This window comes from Vidua macroura, chromosome 4, assembly GCF_024509145.1.
Source record: "Vidua macroura isolate BioBank_ID:100142 chromosome 4, ASM2450914v1, whole genome shotgun sequence".
Taxonomy (NCBI): Eukaryota; Metazoa; Chordata; class Aves; order Passeriformes; family Viduidae; genus Vidua; species Vidua macroura.
In genome coordinates this window covers 2,157,146-2,174,085 of record NC_071574.1, presented here as the reverse complement: position 1 = coordinate 2,174,085, position 16,940 = coordinate 2,157,146, and the positions used below count along the sequence as shown (strand labels likewise).

At 52.0% G+C, this 16,940-nt stretch overlaps 1 protein-coding gene across 1 annotated transcript in view; it reads left to right on the top strand.

Moving 5' to 3' along the window:
• Positions 1–16,940, top strand: part of FRAS1 (Fraser extracellular matrix complex subunit 1) — a 105,287-nt gene that overhangs the window by 78,781 nt on the left and 9,566 nt on the right. Inside the window, exons 32-56 of the mRNA XM_053975540.1 lie at positions 962–1,076; positions 1,533–1,670; positions 1,861–1,893; positions 2,509–2,643; positions 2,911–3,036; positions 3,404–3,651; positions 4,807–4,955; positions 5,189–5,351; positions 6,052–6,187; positions 6,500–6,696; positions 7,023–7,176; positions 7,501–7,764; positions 7,880–8,068; positions 8,431–8,550; positions 8,972–9,151; positions 10,840–10,964; positions 11,486–11,626; positions 12,134–12,361; positions 12,640–12,753; positions 13,757–13,907; positions 14,400–14,559; positions 14,816–14,978; positions 15,201–15,447; positions 15,972–16,316; positions 16,548–16,708. Coding sequence (XP_053831515.1) covers positions 962–1,076; positions 1,533–1,670; positions 1,861–1,893; positions 2,509–2,643; positions 2,911–3,036; positions 3,404–3,651; positions 4,807–4,955; positions 5,189–5,351; positions 6,052–6,187; positions 6,500–6,696; positions 7,023–7,176; positions 7,501–7,764; positions 7,880–8,068; positions 8,431–8,550; positions 8,972–9,151; positions 10,840–10,964; positions 11,486–11,626; positions 12,134–12,361; positions 12,640–12,753; positions 13,757–13,907; positions 14,400–14,559; positions 14,816–14,978; positions 15,201–15,447; positions 15,972–16,316; positions 16,548–16,708 — 4,182 coding nt within the window. The remainder of the gene's footprint in view (positions 1–961; positions 1,077–1,532; positions 1,671–1,860; positions 1,894–2,508; positions 2,644–2,910; positions 3,037–3,403; positions 3,652–4,806; positions 4,956–5,188; positions 5,352–6,051; positions 6,188–6,499; positions 6,697–7,022; positions 7,177–7,500; positions 7,765–7,879; positions 8,069–8,430; positions 8,551–8,971; positions 9,152–10,839; positions 10,965–11,485; positions 11,627–12,133; positions 12,362–12,639; positions 12,754–13,756; positions 13,908–14,399; positions 14,560–14,815; positions 14,979–15,200; positions 15,448–15,971; positions 16,317–16,547; positions 16,709–16,940) is intronic.

Genomic DNA, 16,940 nt, shown 5'->3' with positions numbered 1-16,940 from the left:
AGAAACATAACCTTAAATCTTTCTGTCAGAAAATCGCACTTCCCTGCCCCAGTGTGATCGAGTTCTGTTCATTTGTCTTCAGACTCCTTCAGAATGAGACTTCTGAAGCTGAGAGGAAAGCACAATACTTTGAGTCCTCCCATCCCTCTAGTCTTGACTTGGACTTGTGCTGCAGGGAAAGGTCAAGGGAAGTTGACCTCTTTTGTTAAACTGGACACGTCTATATTGGTTCTTCTTCAATCAAGTTAACCTGCTTCCCCCATATTGGTAACCTTTCATGTTCCAAAGCAGGTTATTTAAGTGCCCAAATCCTTAATTTAGCTTGTTCTCTCCCTATTTTGCTCAAGATTATGAAATGAGCTGGATGCTTTTCATACCCAGCTGAGCAGTTTCATTTGTTAATTCTGCAGGATTAAGGTTCATGAACACGTGGAAATTAACTGGTTTTGGGCACTTAAGTCTCTTCAAGCAGCACTGTAATTCCTTTAATGCCCTGCCTGCCTTTGGTTCATGATAATCTTGTTACGGAAGGATCAGAGCAATTTTAGGCAGGTTTAAAACAAAAGGGAAAGCTTTGATTCCTCTATATTCCAACTGAAAGGCCTGAGTCATTTTCAGTCGTTTTCTTTTAAAAGAGAATGCAGTCCAGCCACATCAGACTATATGAGAAAACTACACAGACAGTGAATTACATGTTCTTTCAGGGAGTTCTTGATCAAACTAGGTTTTCCTTTCTCTCTTTTTAATTGCTGTAGGCCAAAGGAGAAACCCGACCACCTGTGAGTGTGGAGGTTGTGCATCTGCAGGGGACAGGGGGTCAGGTTTAGGTTTAAGAACTGGGCCTTTACATTTCAAGACTGTCTTATATTTAACTAGAGCAAAGCAAATTCTCTTTCAATGCATTTTTGGGTGAATCTTCTATCTCTGGCCTTGATGCTCATTGTCTGATGTGTTTATTGAGGTGCTGGAGGACCGTGTGACAGTGATTGAGCCACATCACCTCTCCTTTGTAGACCCGGAGGTTCCCAGTGAGAAAATCCTGTACAACGTGACTGTGCCTCTCCTTCCTGGGCAAGGCAAGTGAGCCTGTTGCTGCTGCACTAATTGCCACATTTTCTGAGCACGTCTCCTCCTTCCCTCGGAGTATCATTCTGCAGAGGCACCTGTTAATCCATTTGGCCTCTTTCCTTAGCTTTTAAACACCTTGTTCCTTAACCCCATTTCTTTGGCTTCTTTAGGAACGTGCTGCAGAGCTCAGACAGTTTTTGCTGCTGTCTGAATAATACTGAATGTTGTGTCCCATGGCTTTCTGCTTCCCACCTCTCAAGTGAGAGGTTCTGTGAAGAAATGCCTAAGTGAGGAATCTCTGTTTAATTTCTCTTGTCCCTAGAGCCCATTGTCCACGCTGTTGCATCCGTGTGACTTGTTCTGGAAGTGGTACAAAGAAGTACCCAGGGAAAGCAAATGAACCTGTGGGAATCAGATGGAGTAATTAACCCCTCTTGGTAATGCTGGTGTCTCTGCATCCACAGGTATCGTGGAGCACAGGGACAGGCCTCTGTCCCCAGCCAGGTACTTCACCCAGGCCGACATAAACCATGGCAGGATCGCTTATCGTCCGCCGACCGCTGCGCCTCACCTCAGGGAGATGATGGCCTTCTCCTTTGCAGGTGAGCATCCCAGCGCTCCTTGCAGGGCTGGGACACCAGCTGGACTGCTGGCGTTCCTCCTTGCTGAGGAAAGGCTCTGCCCAGTCCAACGTCAGCACTTCACATTTCCCCCAAAATCCTCCAAGTCCACATCAAGGCATGCTTTCCTGTCCTGACCACAGTCACTCTGTGCTTGTGTTTGTCCCGCCAGGTCTCCCGGACTCCGTGAGCTTCCGATTCACAGGTATGTCAACCACTTGCTCTTTCCTGGCCAGAGCAGCGTTCATCCTTCTTTTGCCCTTCCCATTGCCTGTTACTCCTTGGCCTTTGTTCTGCTGCAGGCGCACCTGTGGGCGCTCAGGAGGAATTTCTGGGAATGCACGTGCCTGGGGGATATTAATTTGTCTGGTTCCCAGCAGTGTTTTACAGAAGCTGAGCCGCAGCTTGCTAGAGGCATCTTCTTCCAGTGGCTGCCTGGAATCAGTCCTAAAAGCCTGATTTATTCCTCTTGTCCTCCCAGTGTGAACAAGGAGTTTTACGCTCTCATTTTTTTTTAAAACAGCGTGGAGACATTTCTGCAATTAAATTGCCACAGATAAGCTGCTTGCTTGTTTAACGCATCCTTCTGTTTCCGTGTGCTTTCTGGCTTCCACCAGCAAGGAGAAGTCTGTGTTCTGAGTTAGGGGCAGAGATAAATGCTCTTGGCCTGTGTGAAGTGTGTGTGTATGCCCACAGACAAAGGCAGGAGATGAGCCAGCGATGTGGGATGGTGATTTTTGTACAGACAGGTGAATTTCTCAGGTGAAGGGCCCCTGCAAACCCATCCCTGCACTCAGGCATGGTTTCTGTCTGTGCCTAGTGTCTGGTGGGGAGCACACGAGCCCGGAGATGGTGTTTGTCATCCACCTGCTCTCCGCCGCCGAGCAGCAGCCTCCGGTCTTCCAGATCGCAGCTCCCTTCCTGGAGGTCAGCCAGGGGGGCAGAGCCACCATCGGTGAGTGGGGCGCAGGGGGCACGGTGTGGGGCTCAGCTCACTGCCAGGAGGCCCAGCTTCACTTGCGTGGGGGACACTTGAGAGCCACTCTAGGAGAGAATTCCCTGATACAGCCTGAGCATCATCAGGGGACAAACTATTTCCATGGAACTCGCAGCTCTCGGGCTAGGGCAGCTCCAGAATTATTTACTTTTCTTGTACTGACTGAATGATGGGGGTTTTTTTTGGCTCTATTCACACAAGCTATGCTCTCTTTCCCTGGCACAGGGATCCAGTTGGCTGTAAGTGACACGGACACAGCTCCAGAGGGTCTTTTCTTTGAGCTGGTGAAACCTCCCCATCATGGCATTGTGCTCAAGTACAGCGCAGATGTGCAGGAGCTCATGAGAGCAGGTGAGTGGAGAGTTTCCCTCAGTGCAGGAGAGGGATCAGCCTAGCTGGTTTAGGTGAGCAGGAGGAGACAGATGCCCCTGGCAGATCAGGATGCATCCATAGGGAAGCCTTATCTAGCTGTGAGCTCGGGAAGCAGCTGGGAAGAAAAGGAGGGTTGGTGCCCTCCTTGAGAATCAGGAGGAGTCGCTGGAACTGGGAAGGTCACAGCTTTTTCTCTGCCGTGCCAGCTACTTAATGAATGTCCTCATAACTTAGAGCCCTGGCATGATGGGATTAAATGCCAGTTTAGTTCTTGATTAAGGTCATTTGAGTTGGATTCCTGCTCTGAGCAGAGTCTTTCTGACTCGTGTGTCTCCTCCCTGGGCAGGCGACAGCTTCACCTACGAGGACGTCACCCGGAACGCTCTGCAGTACGTGCACGATGGCTCAGCAGCAGCAGAGGACAGCATGGAAATCTCTGTCACCGACGGTGTCACCACGGTCACCACGGTGCTGAGGGTGGACGTGTTCCAGCTGGACACCCACGGCCCGCAGCTGGCCCCGGGCTGCTTGCTGGCTGTCACCGTGGCCAGCAAAAGCTCTGTGACCCTCTCCCGACAGCACCTCGCTTACACGGTGGGTTTTCATCTGTTCCTAAGCCCAGGGAATGCTGCCAGGCCCCATTTCCTTATCCCCCACACACCTCTCTGCTGTCAGCGTGGCTTCTGGGTAGAGAGCTCAAGTTTTGGCTGCTGCCAAGAAGGGATAACAGACTCTTTCATCCCACAGGGATTTAAGGCTATCCCCATTTGACTGTAACAGGTGAACTGCCATGCTAAACATGAGAACCTAGTTAATCCCAGATTTTTCTGTCAAACAGACTTGCTAATAAAGCACGTGGATTTGCTAAGTGTTAATCCCTTGAAAATTTTAGCCCCCTCACCCACCTTCTTCTGGGGAAATCGGATGGGGGAAAGAGTAAACAACCCCAAGATGCTGCAGAGCTTGGTAGCTTGAGTTGGTCCCAGGGCTTGTGTGCTGTGCAAGAGTTACCCTGCTGGTGACATTGCCAAGAAAGCTCTGTACTCCTTGCTGATGATGTAGCAACCTCCTGAGGGAGGAGAGGTTGCAGTACAGGTGTGAGGCTGGAGAGACCTGAGCTGAGAGAGGCTGGCTGTCAGAGAGGTGATTGGGATTTTTTTTTTTTTCCAAGGGATCAGTCTGGATACAGGTCTGGAATCTGTCCTGTCCTCCTCTTAAGGTGGAAGGCTGACAAGGGAGATGCTCAGGTTTAATCTGAATAAGAGCACAGATAGGGAAAAGAAGATTTCACTCCTGACCCATATGCTCAGGATGTGTTGATTTCTGCTCTGGGTCTTATTTTTCAACCACCTAACAAAACTCTTCTAAGAAAGATGACATCTGAGTCGCAGTGTGGTTGTACTTAATGTGGTTGAAAAGAGACAAAATCAGTTTTTAGTTCACTGTGAAGTACTTTGAAAATGAAAATATCGGGTTTATGTCTGGGATACTGTGTTAACATGATACAATGACATAGAGAAAGCCTTGCTGAGCTGAGAGAAAATGAAAATGCATTTTATGGTATGTTTTGAAAATGTCAACCCTCTTGACCCTCATCAGTACAGCTTCATTTAATATTCATCTGTGGGTCTGACCCAGCTAGGCAGGTATAATTCTCTATAAAACACTTATTCTTCCTTCCATTTTTAGTGGAACAAAGCAATGCCTAATTTTGCCCTGTTTTCATTTGGTTTGTTTCTTCACACTTAGGACAACAACTCTCCTGACTCAGAGATCAGAATCCAGTTGATATCTCTGCCAGCCTATGGAACCCTCCTAAGGATGTCAGGCTCCCACAATGAAGAGCTTTCCAGGGTTTACAATTTCACCATGGAAGACATCAACAGCCAGAGGATCAGGTAGCAAAGAGCACTGTTCTCCTTCAAGCCATACCAGTTAAAAGCTCAGTGGGCTTTTCCCCAGCGATCTCTGGGCTACTTAAAAGAATTCAGGGAATGAATGTGAAGGAGAGTTGGGAACTGAGGCACCACCTCTCTTCCAAGAGGACTGCCTCACCTCTAACTGCAGGGATGGGATGGATCTGCCTGGGGCTCAGTGAGGCCCCCTGACTCCCCGTGTCCTGATCCCACAGCTACTCCACCACGTTTGAGACCAGCAATCAGCCCGTGACCGACATCTTCCACTTCTCTGTGCTGGATGCCGACAACAACCGGCTGGACAGGCAGATGTTCACCGTCACCATCGCCTCTGCCCCGGCACTGCCCGCCCTCATCGCCTTCGCTGACCACGTCACCGTGAGTGGCTGGGGACGGGGACAGCAGTGCCTTAGATGGGAGCAGCTGAGCAGTTTTTCCTGGACTGGGGGGAAGTCACTGAATACAACGTGGTGTTACTTGTGCCACGCAAAGGGTGAACAAACCACTTGGAGGCCGGAGGAGGCTGATAGTCCATCTGCATCCCCGAACCTCATCTGTTCCTATCTCTTCCAGTCAGGAGCTGCTTGTCCCTAGGATGTCTTCTTGATATAGTGGAGTGAGTCAGATTTATCCCTACTCAATATTTCATCCCTAATTGTACCAGCATGTGTGTAAGAGATGAGCAGAAGACAAGTGTGAAGACACCTGATGCTTTGGGCTGACACAGAGCATTTCACACACCTTATAAAAGCCTTTGGAAGTTACCTCCCTTCTTTCCAGCTGTGCATTCCCCCTCCCTTGCCTTCAAAAGGCTCTCTACAACAAGAAATGCGGGTCTTGCCTTCTGAGAGGTCACCATGACTCTGCCAGTTCCCTTCCTGCCCTGATAAAGAACTCACAGGCTCCTCTTGGAGGCCAGGCAGGCTTTGTTCTTCCCATCCCATCCTCACCTCCCTGCCGAATTCCTGATAAACAGACCTAGGGGAGGGTGGGACAGCACTCCAGAGCCCGGGCAAGCCTCCTCCATGGAGGCAGCCTTGTTCACTAAGGATTTGTGTTGTCTGCTGTTGCTTCCCAGGTGGATGAGGGGGGCAGGGTCCCGCTGCTGGCTCATCACCACTTCACTGCTGACTATGATACTGCTGCCAAGGAGGACCTGAGGGTCACCGTGGTCACTCTGCCTGTGTATGGCTACATCGAGAACACCAGGACAGGTAAACTGCTGGGCTCTCTCTTCTTCCTCCTGGCTGGTTTGTGCTCCTAACAGGATCACATCTGTCCTATCATGGAGGGGACAGCTTGTACTGCATCTAAAACTGTAGCTTCCCCGGTGCCCACTCCAGCACAGCAGATGTTGCCTCCCTCAAAAGCCACAATATGTGAGAAGATGAGTTGTAGAAAGGATCCCTGCATCCCCCGCTTCTTCAGCCTTCACAATGTGCCTTTCTTCCCCTCATCCTGCTGGCTTTATGTTGAGTTTATCAGCCACCTGAGCATCCTTTCACCAGTGATATTCTGGTTTGCAGGCGAGAGCTTTGGCCCGCAGAGTGAGTTTGTGGGGACCACAGACGCATCCTTTTCCCTTCAAGATGTCCTGGAGAAGAGCATTTACTACTTCCAGAGTGTCCATGAAAGCATTGAGCCTACAAGTGATGTTTTCAGCTTCTATGTGAGTGACGGCTTCAGCCAGTCAGAGGTGCAGAGCATCAACATCACAATCCAGGTATGCCGGCTGCCAGAGCCCTCTCCTTTCACACAAACACTTTTCAAGGCTTTACTCCTTCCTTTTTAGTATGGGGGAAGGGGGATTAAAGGAAGATCACTTCCCCTAGCACAGGTACATATTTTACCTGCGATGCCCAAGGACAGTTGTGCATTGTAGCCTCTTCCCCAGGGCTTACTGCTCTGGTGTCTCCTCTCTCTTGGAAGCAGCCATAGGGCCGGACAGATTTGGAGGGACTGGTGATGCCAGCACAGAGCTTGTGTTTCATTCAGGTGGGTCTTTCCCTGTGTTCATGTTCCTTTTTCTGGCTGTGTGCCTTTGTGCAGCGGCAGAACGACGAGCCCCCCCGGATGGTGCTGGAGCCTGTGCGGGTGCAGGAGGGCTCAGCCGTGGTTGTTACCAACGCCTCCCTCAGCCTGCAGGACTTGGACACCCAGAGCAGCGAGCTGGTCATCGTGGTCAGCCAAAGTCCTGAGCATGGTACGTCCTGACAGGCCGGGGGCTGAGGGACAGGGCGTCTGTCTGTCTGTCTGTGTGTGAGAGGGGAGCCTGGTCTGTGGGATAAAGCACAATTTGGACCAGGACTGTGCTTGAGGACAGCCCTGCTCTTGGCGAGCTGTCCTTCGCTCTTTGCTGCAGAGCAGAAGGGGCAGTGCAGGTGTTCCCCTGGGGAGTTCCCTGCCGTGTTCCCCCAGTCCCTGCTGGCAGGTGGCATCTCCCTGCAGTGCCCACACCGGGCAGGGTGTCAGGTGAAGGAAGGCTCTGTCCCCAGCAGGCTGTGCTGATCCCTGTGTGGTTTGCCAGGCCAGCTCCGCAGAAGGCAGAGCGCAGCAGAGGCCCCGGAGCAGGGCCGGGTGCTGTCCAGGGGCTCCTCCTTCACCTACCAGGACGTCCTGGACGAGCTGATCGTTTACACTCGGAGCGGGGCCGCGGCACAGACGGACGAGTTCGGCTTCTCCCTCACGGACGGGCTCCACACGCAGGCAGGGAGGCTGGAATTCTCCGTGGAGCTGCCGAGGAAGCAGCCACCCACTGTAGCTGTCAACAGGGACCTGCAGCTCCCGGCTGGTACGGGGACGGGGATGAGAGCGGCACTGCTGGGTGCTGCTGGATGGGCCAGCCTAAAGCAGTCGCTTGGCCGCGCTGGCTGAAGCTGACTGTGGGTTTGCTTTCCCTGGGGCAGGCTCTGCAGCTCGGCTCACAGCTCAGCACCTGAAAGCAGCAGCTGGACATTCAGGGGACACGGCCATCACATTTGTCCTGAGGAGGGACCCCAGCAGGGGCCAGCTGCAGCTGACCACAGCTGATAGTCCAGTCCAGATCTCTGCCAAAGGACCCCTGAGAAGTTTCACCCAGGCTGATATAAACAAAGGTGAGAGTGCTGGATTTTAGGTAGTCACAGCAAGTATATAAACCAAGGCTGGTTTAAGGTAGTCCTGTGAGGAGCAGGGAGCTGGATCTGATGATCCTTATGGGTCACTTCCAGTTTGAGATATTCCATGACTCTGTGATCTTTATGAGAGGGGGGTGATGAGCTAGAGTCAGGAAAGGAGAGGGAAAGAAGTAAGCGCAGGTTGTTAAGTTAAAGCAGAACCATGTATCATGAAACCGAAATCCAGGAGCTCTGTCAAGCCCCAGAGTGCCTCAGCTGATGGTGCCAGCTTGCTTCCAAACTAACAATTAAATGCTGCAGCCTGTAACAAAGCATCTCTTTTCTGCTCTCCCTCTCCCCAGGGCACGTGGTGTACAACCACGGGAAAGGGGATCCCGGTGGAAACTTCCCCTTCACCTTTGATGTGATGGATGCAGATGGCAGCAAACTGATGGACCAGGTTTTTCACATCCATGTAATAGGTAAAAAGTAGCGCTGAAGTTGTGTTTTCTTAGCTGCAGAGCTCAGGCCTGCCCACAGATTCCCATCCCACATGTACTGCAAGGCAAAATGTAATTTTTGAGATGCGGTTTTGATGCGCTGTCAATTCAAAGGCCTTTCAAGTGAGGGGCATGGGGAGATTTTGCAGATGCAAGGGCTCATTCTTTGGCTTCTGACAAACTCACTGAAAAGGTAGAAAAAGTCCCCTTTAATGTCCTCATGCTGTTTAGATTGTCTTTAGGACATCATAATGTTACCATCCCTGATTAATGGGATGGCCCAAAGTTCCTGTTTTGGAATTATCAAAATGTTTGTGCATGTGTTGTCTTCTGGTTGAGCATAGGTACCCGAGGGAAGGAGTGTGACTGTCTCCTAACACAGCTTTGTGTTTAACCCTTCCAGAGGACAGATTTGCCCCCTCCATCATCACCAACAAGGGGCTGGTGTTGGATGAGAACTCGGCGAAGGCCATCACAACCCTCCAGCTCTCAGCCACCGACCAGGACAGCGAGGCCTCCCAGCTGCAGTACAAGGTCACCCGGCAGCCACAGCTGGGCCATCTGGAGCACGTGGCCTCCCCAGGTGAGCAGGGAGGTACTGGGCCCTCGGAGCAGCAAAACGCTGGAGGTTGTTGAGCCCTAAGCCTTCACTACGGGAAAAACGTGTCCAGAGGCAGCAGCACGGAATTCCCATTCCTGTTAGAAATCAAAGGGCCGTTAGCCCAGAGGGCTGGGGGAATAAGGTGAGTGGAAGCAGAGCAGCCCAGTAATCCAGCTGAGGATTTATGTGAGTCTATGGCCCTACTGCTGCTTCTGCATGGCAGGAAAACGCTTGGCCTTTGCTGTGAACAGCACAGTGCCCCAAAGAATCCATCCATCCCTTAATGTCCTTGGAAACAGCCCATCTTGGTGAACAGATGACTTGTCCTGCACATGTGATCTGAATTTCAGAGCTGCCTTTCATGCCTGCTGACAGTGTGAGTGTGCTGCCTCTCTCTGATGAATTAATCTCAATCTGTGGTGTCACATTATACACTCTTCTGATTTTATTATACTCATCTAAGATTATATTTCTTCTTAACTTTAGATTTCTCATTAACATGAGATTAAAGTGGAAATATCTGCTCTGTGTTTTCAAGATGCAGACAGTCCCTCTACAGCTCAGTTTGAGTGTGTGGTTTGCCTCATCTTCTCAGCAAAAATGTGTTGAAAGGGCAGGAATAATAAATGAGTTATAATAACTATATATAACTATAATAACTCATTGCTGAGAGTAAATGACAAACATGCACTGTTTTTGTCTAAATTGCAAACTAACCAGTGAATCTTGTACTTTGGAGACTTGAACTAAGGACTTTATTCCTCCTGTTATTTAAAATCTGATGATGATTCTGATTTCTGTGCTTTTTCATGTCTGTGAGGGACTAATAAGGGTACAGAGTCACGGACTGAGAAGTACTTGTAATCATGATTTAAATGACCTAAACCTAAGAAGAGAGTAGTGAAATGTTCAAAAGAGAACCCAAACCTTTACAGCTGATGTGCTCTGAAGAAATATTAGCTGATCATTCCATTTTGGCTCATTTATTTAAATCAGATCCTAGTGTCTTTTGTAGTGTGGCCAGCACTTGTCAGCAGCCATTTAGTGTGATATATTGGTGGCAAACTTCTTGTCAGGGTGGTTGTTGACAACAGCAGTAAAACTGTTGAACACTGCAACGAGATTTAAAAAGCTCAAGCGCTTTTTAAAATGCTTGTCAGGTACCTTTCTGTGGCTCTGTCACACCCAATGGCCTGTAAAGATGTCGGTATAAATCAGTGCTGAAAAAGGGACTGTGTACGAAATGCAGGGGTACAAGGAGGGGCAGAGAGAACAGACACTTGGAAGGCATTTTGGAAAACAGCAGTGAGGTCAGGAGGCCTTTATCTCATCCTCAGTGATGCCTTGGATGGGTTAGTCCTGCCCAGCAGTGACAATCCAAGTGTTACATGGACCATTTTTCTCCCAGCTTCTCTCCCCCTCTGCCCCAGGAGGCCCACTCCCAACAGGATGAGGTCAAAAGAAGCCTGGACTTCTTTTGGAGAAGGAGATTTTAGGAGGCTCTGTGCCAGCTAAACCCCTGGCTCCGCTGAGGTTCATGTCAGGCAGCCTGACTTAGATCAGAACCAGCCAAAACTGAGTCCTTATGGCTGAATATGTCCTGCTTCCTGTAGTTTTTACCTGCCTTGCTCTTTCTGTTGCACATTTCCCCCCTGTTGTTTGTTCCCCAGGGACAAGAATTAGTTCCTTCAGCCAGGCAGACCTGGCCTCTGGCAGCATCCAGTACATCCACACCAGTGACACGGAAAAGCACAGGGACGCCTTCACCTTCTCTGTGTCTGACGGGACAAACGAGGTCAGTCCCAGCCTCCTCCTCCTCCTGCTGTGAGATTCCCCACATCCCTCAGGGCAGGGAGCAAGCCCTGTGCAGGGAGCAGGGAGCCACCTGCCATGTGGCCTGGTGGGACTGGCTCTCCAAGAGCTGAGTGCCTGGCTTGCAGCTGCTTGCCAGCTGCTCCCGGAGCTCAGCTTTGATCCAGTGCACTGACGGCGCAGTGACGACAGTCAGGCCCTGGAGAAATGCCTTTTTGCTGCTTTCTGAAAGAGAAAAGGCAGAGCTGCACATAGAGGGAGAGGGGCAACACAGACTGAGAGAGGGAGGGAGAGTGCATGTCCATAAATATCACAGAAAGAGGGAGAATTAACTAGTGGGGAGGGATAAAGAAGGTCACGTTCATGTGATCTGGGCTTAGCAGCTCAGATTTACTCGCCAGACAAGGCTGAAGTGACCCAAACTGGGGATGGCTGTGCTCTTGCGATGAAGTCGCATTCTTGGAAGGCTGAATTCATCAAGAGAGGCTTTTCCTCCTGTCCCAGGTGAGCCAGACATTTGACATCACCATAAACCCCGTGGATGACTCCTTACCCGTGGTGCAGATTTTTGGGATGACAGTTCAGGAAGGGGTGAGAAAAACCATCACCGAGTTTGAGCTCAAAGCAACAGATGCTGACACAGAGGTAAGGCAGGACCCACCCCCGGCCTCCTCCCTCCCCTCTTCTGCTACACATCTGGGCTGTTGGGAAAACGGACTTGTGTTTAAAGACTTACAGCCTTGACACTGAGTTTATGCTTAGCATGGATGAAAATGGCACTTCCTCTTCTTGGCTGGGTCTGGCCAGAGGCTGAGCTGTCTAATAGTGGCTCTACCTCACTGCTACTTTCCCTGCAGCAAGAGATCTGGCTGCCTGAGCCAAAATCCTGCCCCAAAGGTTTTTGCTGCTTCCGCTCTGGCAGAAGTTGGCAAAAGGGACACATTGCCCACAACGGCTGCAGGGCTGGGGGCTGCTCTTGTGTTCATGGCGCTGTCACAGGGGTGGGAGCTGCCTCAGACCACGATCGGTGGGATGTGCCTTGCTTTGTAGGGAGAGGGATAAGGACGGGGCAGGGCTCAGGGGGAACCAGGAATGTGCTGGCCTGGCCCTGAGGCGGTGTCCCCAGCTTTGCCCCTCCCTGTCTGGGCACAGGTGGAGTCCATCACGTTCAGGGTGGTGCAGCCGCCCCGGCACGGGCTGATCGAGCGCGGCGGCCGCGGGCAGCGTCCCCTCCAGGCCAGCACCTTCACCATGGGTGACATCTACCAGAACCTCATCAGCTACAGCCACGGCGGCGGCGGCGTGCTCAGGGACCGCTTCACCTTCACCGTGTCCGACGGCACCAACCCCCTCTTCGTGGTGCAGGAGGGCGGGAGGAAGGTCAGGGGGGAGAAGGGATGGCAGGGGGCCTTGTGAGCCCATAGGGAGCTGCCTCCTCTCAGGGCAGGGGGGGCTGAGCTGCTGTGGCTGCACTGAAGGCGAGGGCTGAGCGTTCTCCCGTTGTGTGATGCCTTTGCTCCTTCCCCTCCCTGCCCTCTGGGTGTGCAAACTCGCCCCAGGACCTGGAATGCAGCAGAGCCGAAGGGAGCCGAGCTGGTAACGTGGTGGGTGAGGCTCTGACTCCCAGAGTAACCCCCAGCTCTCTGAACTGTTGTCAGGTGGTGACCGCAGCACCGCAGCGCTTCCAGGTGGACATCCTCCCTGTGGACGATGGGACACCCAGGGTTGTCACCAACCTGGGCCTGCAGTGGTTGGAGTACACAGATGGCAAGGTAACACCTGCCTGGCCTCGACCTGGGCTGCTTCTCAGGCTGCTCCAGGAGAAGGGGCTTCTCAGGAAAACATCCTCATCCTTCAGCAATTCTGTCTTTGTGAGGGAGAATAGCCACCCCAGGGTACATTTTTAGCTTTGCTGATGGTGGAGATGGCTTGATGATGTGCTGCAGCAGCCATGGCAGAGATATATGGCTTTCCAAGGATATGGTGCAGGAATTTCTTCCTGTACCATGCCTTTGTTATGCTGAAGTCCAGACAGAGCCCCAGGAAACTCTTGACCTGTTGTTGAGGAGCCAGCATTAACTGTAAAGAAACACTTTGTTTCTTCCCAGAAAAAAAATGAGTGGAAGATGCTGTAGTAAGAACTTGTATTAAGGAACGGCTATCTCAGCTCAAACTCCTCACTTCAGGAAAAGCACTCCTGCAGCCTCGAGCAGCTCAATTTTCTCTCTTTCTCCTGCTGTTAAAAACATTTTGTTTTTGAAGAGAAAGCAAAGTGTGGTGGAACTCAATCGGATCCCTGTGAGGGCATTTGAAAGAGGCTCTCATGGAGGCTCAGCAGAGCTGTGTGAACAGTCTTGAGTGAGTCCTTCAATCTGAGGCTGTCTGCAGATGTTTTTTTGCCAAGCAGGGCCTCACCTGAGCATCAGCACAGCTCACGGAATAGAGGTGTCTAAGTGACACCCAAAGATTTGTCCTAGCTTTTAACCCCAGCTAAATAAGGCTGGGCAGCTGCTTTGGAATTTGCTTTTCTTTGAGCCACATTTGTCTTTTTAATTAAACTAACCAGATGTGAGGCAAAATTTGAATCCTTCTTGTGCTGTCAAACAAGTTGTGGGATATCTCTGCTCAATGCTGCTCTGTACTTTCACATCCCTAGATTTTCCCTCATGGAGAGCTGTTTTGACAGGGGGATGGCTGGGCTTTTTGAATGAACAGTCAATCAGACTTGCACTGCTGGAGCTTCAGATTTACTCCCTTGGTTTGGCTTTAATCCAGGCCACCAATCTCATCACTAAGAAGGAATTACTGACGACAGATCCTGACACAGATGACAAACAGCTGATCTATGAGATAACAACCGCTCCCAGAAATGGTCATGTGGAGAACAAGCTGAAGCCAGGGACAACTGTGACCACCTTTACACAGGGTATGGAGCTGGGCTGTGCCCTGCTGCTTTTTTCCATCAGTTGATTCAGTTTGTTAAAATGAGGAAAAAATAGGTGGGAGGTGAGAAGACAAAGGGCAGATCTCCAACGCCTGTGGAAAATAAGCATTGAACTTTGCTGTCAGTTGCAGAAATCCTGTAATTTTTAGACATACCAACCTGTGTCCTGTAGGTTGTCCCAGGTTCTCCAGGCTTGTTAGAGCTGGAGATGTGACTTGGGGCAATGAAGAGGGGCTGTAGATCTTGCAAGCGCATCTGATCATCACAGTCTGGCAGAGGTGTAGCCAGCTGTGCAGAGCCAGCAGTGTGGGGGAAGGTCACTCTTGCAGGGCTGGGGGAAGGGGAGCCGAGGGGGTAACTGCTTCCTGTGCCACTGGGATCCCCGATCCCTGCGGCCGTGCAGACCCACGCTGCTCATCTACAAAGCTGCCTTTGGATTCCTGTGTCGACTCACTGGAGGTTCCCTCCTGGCAGAGGATGTGAACCGGGGCCTCGTTCGGTACGTGATGCACGAGGAGAAGGTTCAGGAAACCGCGGACAGCTTCCAGTTCCTGGTGAAGGACGGCAAACCCAACGTGGTCAGTGGCAATGTCTTCCACATCCAGTGGTCCCTCCTCAGCTTTACTCACACCAGGTAAGCGCCAGAAGGGTCACAGCACTTGGCTGGGAGCTGGGCTCTTTACCTGAGCTCCCTACAGTGTGGGAGGGAAATTCTGCCAGTGAAGAGAGGGGCCTGCCAGGCTGAACCACGAAGCAGCCGCCTGGATTTTTTGTGCCTTGGATTTTCCACGGAGGCCGCACTCACCCTGAGCACGTGGTGCTCAGTGTCACACAAAGACGCGGGATTGGCTCCCCAGCCTGGTCTTTGTGCGTGCTTGATCCCTTTCCAGCTACAAGGTCCGGGAGAGCGCTGGCTCCGTGAGCGTCACCGTGAGGCGGGTGGGGAACCTCAACCAGTACAGCATCATCCTGTGCCGCACCGAGCAGGGAACAGCCACCGCTGGATCTGCATCACGGCCCGGAGAGCAGGACTACGTGGAGTATGCGGGGCAGGTGGGTGGGCACACAGCAAAGGGACGGCCTGACCGTGCCTGCCACGAAGCCTGGAGGAAAGAATGGATGAGAAGTGACAAAAACACCAAGGAGGGTGTATTCTATTAGTAAAGTCAGGCGGGTTATTTGCTGTTGGGAGCACCTCAGAGCAGGGTGAGACAGGAAGGATGGGGGAGCTCCTGACTGCAGTCCTAGGACAGCAGCCCGCTTGCTGCCTTCCAGGTGCAGTTCGAGGAGCGGGAGGACACCAAGGCCTGCACCATCGCCATCAACGACGACGACGTGTTCGAGGGCACGGAGAGCTTTTCCGTGGAGCTCAGCATGCCGGCCTACGCCCTGCTGGGCAACGTCACCCGTGCCACCGTCACCATCGCGGATCCCGAGGACGAGCCAACGCTGCAGTTCGACAGGAGCACGTTCCACGTCAGCGAGAGCGCCGGCTTCCTCTCGGCTCCCGTGCAAAGGAAGGGTGGGTGAGGCGGGCAGCACGACGTGCTGAGTCCCGTGGGAGGGACAAGTGCAGAGGGGGAACCCCTGGGCTTTGCCTGCTTATGGTTTTGGGGCCTTCTCTGATGTTTTGGAAGAGCTTCTGCGGCACAACTGCAATGGCAAGCAACGCACGGGGCAGCATTGTTTATTTTTTTAACCTTTCCTCTCTCTGCTGTTAAAGCTTCTTGGTTTGGATTTGTTTCAACTCCTGGCACAAGCAGGAGCTTTGTATTTGTTTGCTGCTTCTCTGTGATCTAGACAGTGTTTTATGTGGGCCCTGTCAGTGGGCTGTGTGTTCTTTAACAGGCAAGTGCCACCGGTTTCCTGAGTGTGGATTAGGAGCATGCCTGGAAGTCATGTCTAAGCCAGCTGCTATGCAAGTTCAGCATTTCATTCCTCATCCTCTTTTCCAAGTGCTGCTTTATTATTTCAGTGAACAGTGTCTCCACCAAGTAGATGAAACGTGTTTCCCCAGAACTGTGGAGTTTTCCTGTTGCTTCCTAGGGGATGCCAGCAGCACTGTGTCTGCCATCTGCTACACCGTCCCCAAATCAGCCAGGGGCAGCAGCCTTTACATGCTGGAATCCGGCTCTGACTTCAAGTCCCGGGGGCTGTCGGATGAGAACCGCCTCATTTTGGGGCCGGGTGTCACCGTGGTGACCTGCGATGTCACTCTGATCGATGACAGCGAATACGAAGAGGAAGAGGAGTTTGAGGTGGTGCTGGCCGACGCCTCGGCCAACGCCCGCCTTGGCAGCCGGGCTTCAGCCAACGTGGTCATCGCCGGTCCCAACGACGCCTCCACGGTGTTCCTGGGGAATGCCACCTTTACTGTCAGCGAGGCTGCGGGTGAGGAGCAGGGAGCTGTGTTGGGATGCTCCCTTGTAGAAGCTTTCACCACGAAGAGCGATTCAGGGCACAGCAGAACTTCAAAGATGAGCTGCAGAGGGGCTCTGTGGTTCTCTCTGTGCCCAGGGGGAGGCTGGGGGGGCAGGAGCAGTGCCGAAGGGAAGGAGGTGGGTTTGTGCAACATGGCTGCTCTCTCAGTTTATTCTCTCTCATGTGCGTTTGGTGCTGCAGGACACATTGAGATCCCAGTGCTCCGGCAGGGACCTGACCTCTCCACGCCCATGTCGGTGTGGTGTGCCACTCGGACATCAGACCCGCCCTCAGCCAGCCCGGGAGTTGATTATGTCCCCAGCTCCAGGAAAATAGAGTTCAGGCCAGGCAAGACAGAAGAGGTGAGGAGCCACTTGGACTCCTGCTGAGTCTGCTTTGCCTGGTGACACTTGTCTTGTGTTTCTCTGCATATCTGCCATTTGTTTTGAAAATCCTCTCAGGGCCACCTGAGAACTGTTAATGATTCTGCTAGGCAGAGACTCCTGTCCCATCAGCTCTCCAGCCAGGAGAGATTTTGGTCATGCCACCTCTTCCAGGACAAGGATGGCTGCCTGTTCTCTGAAATGATGCGCT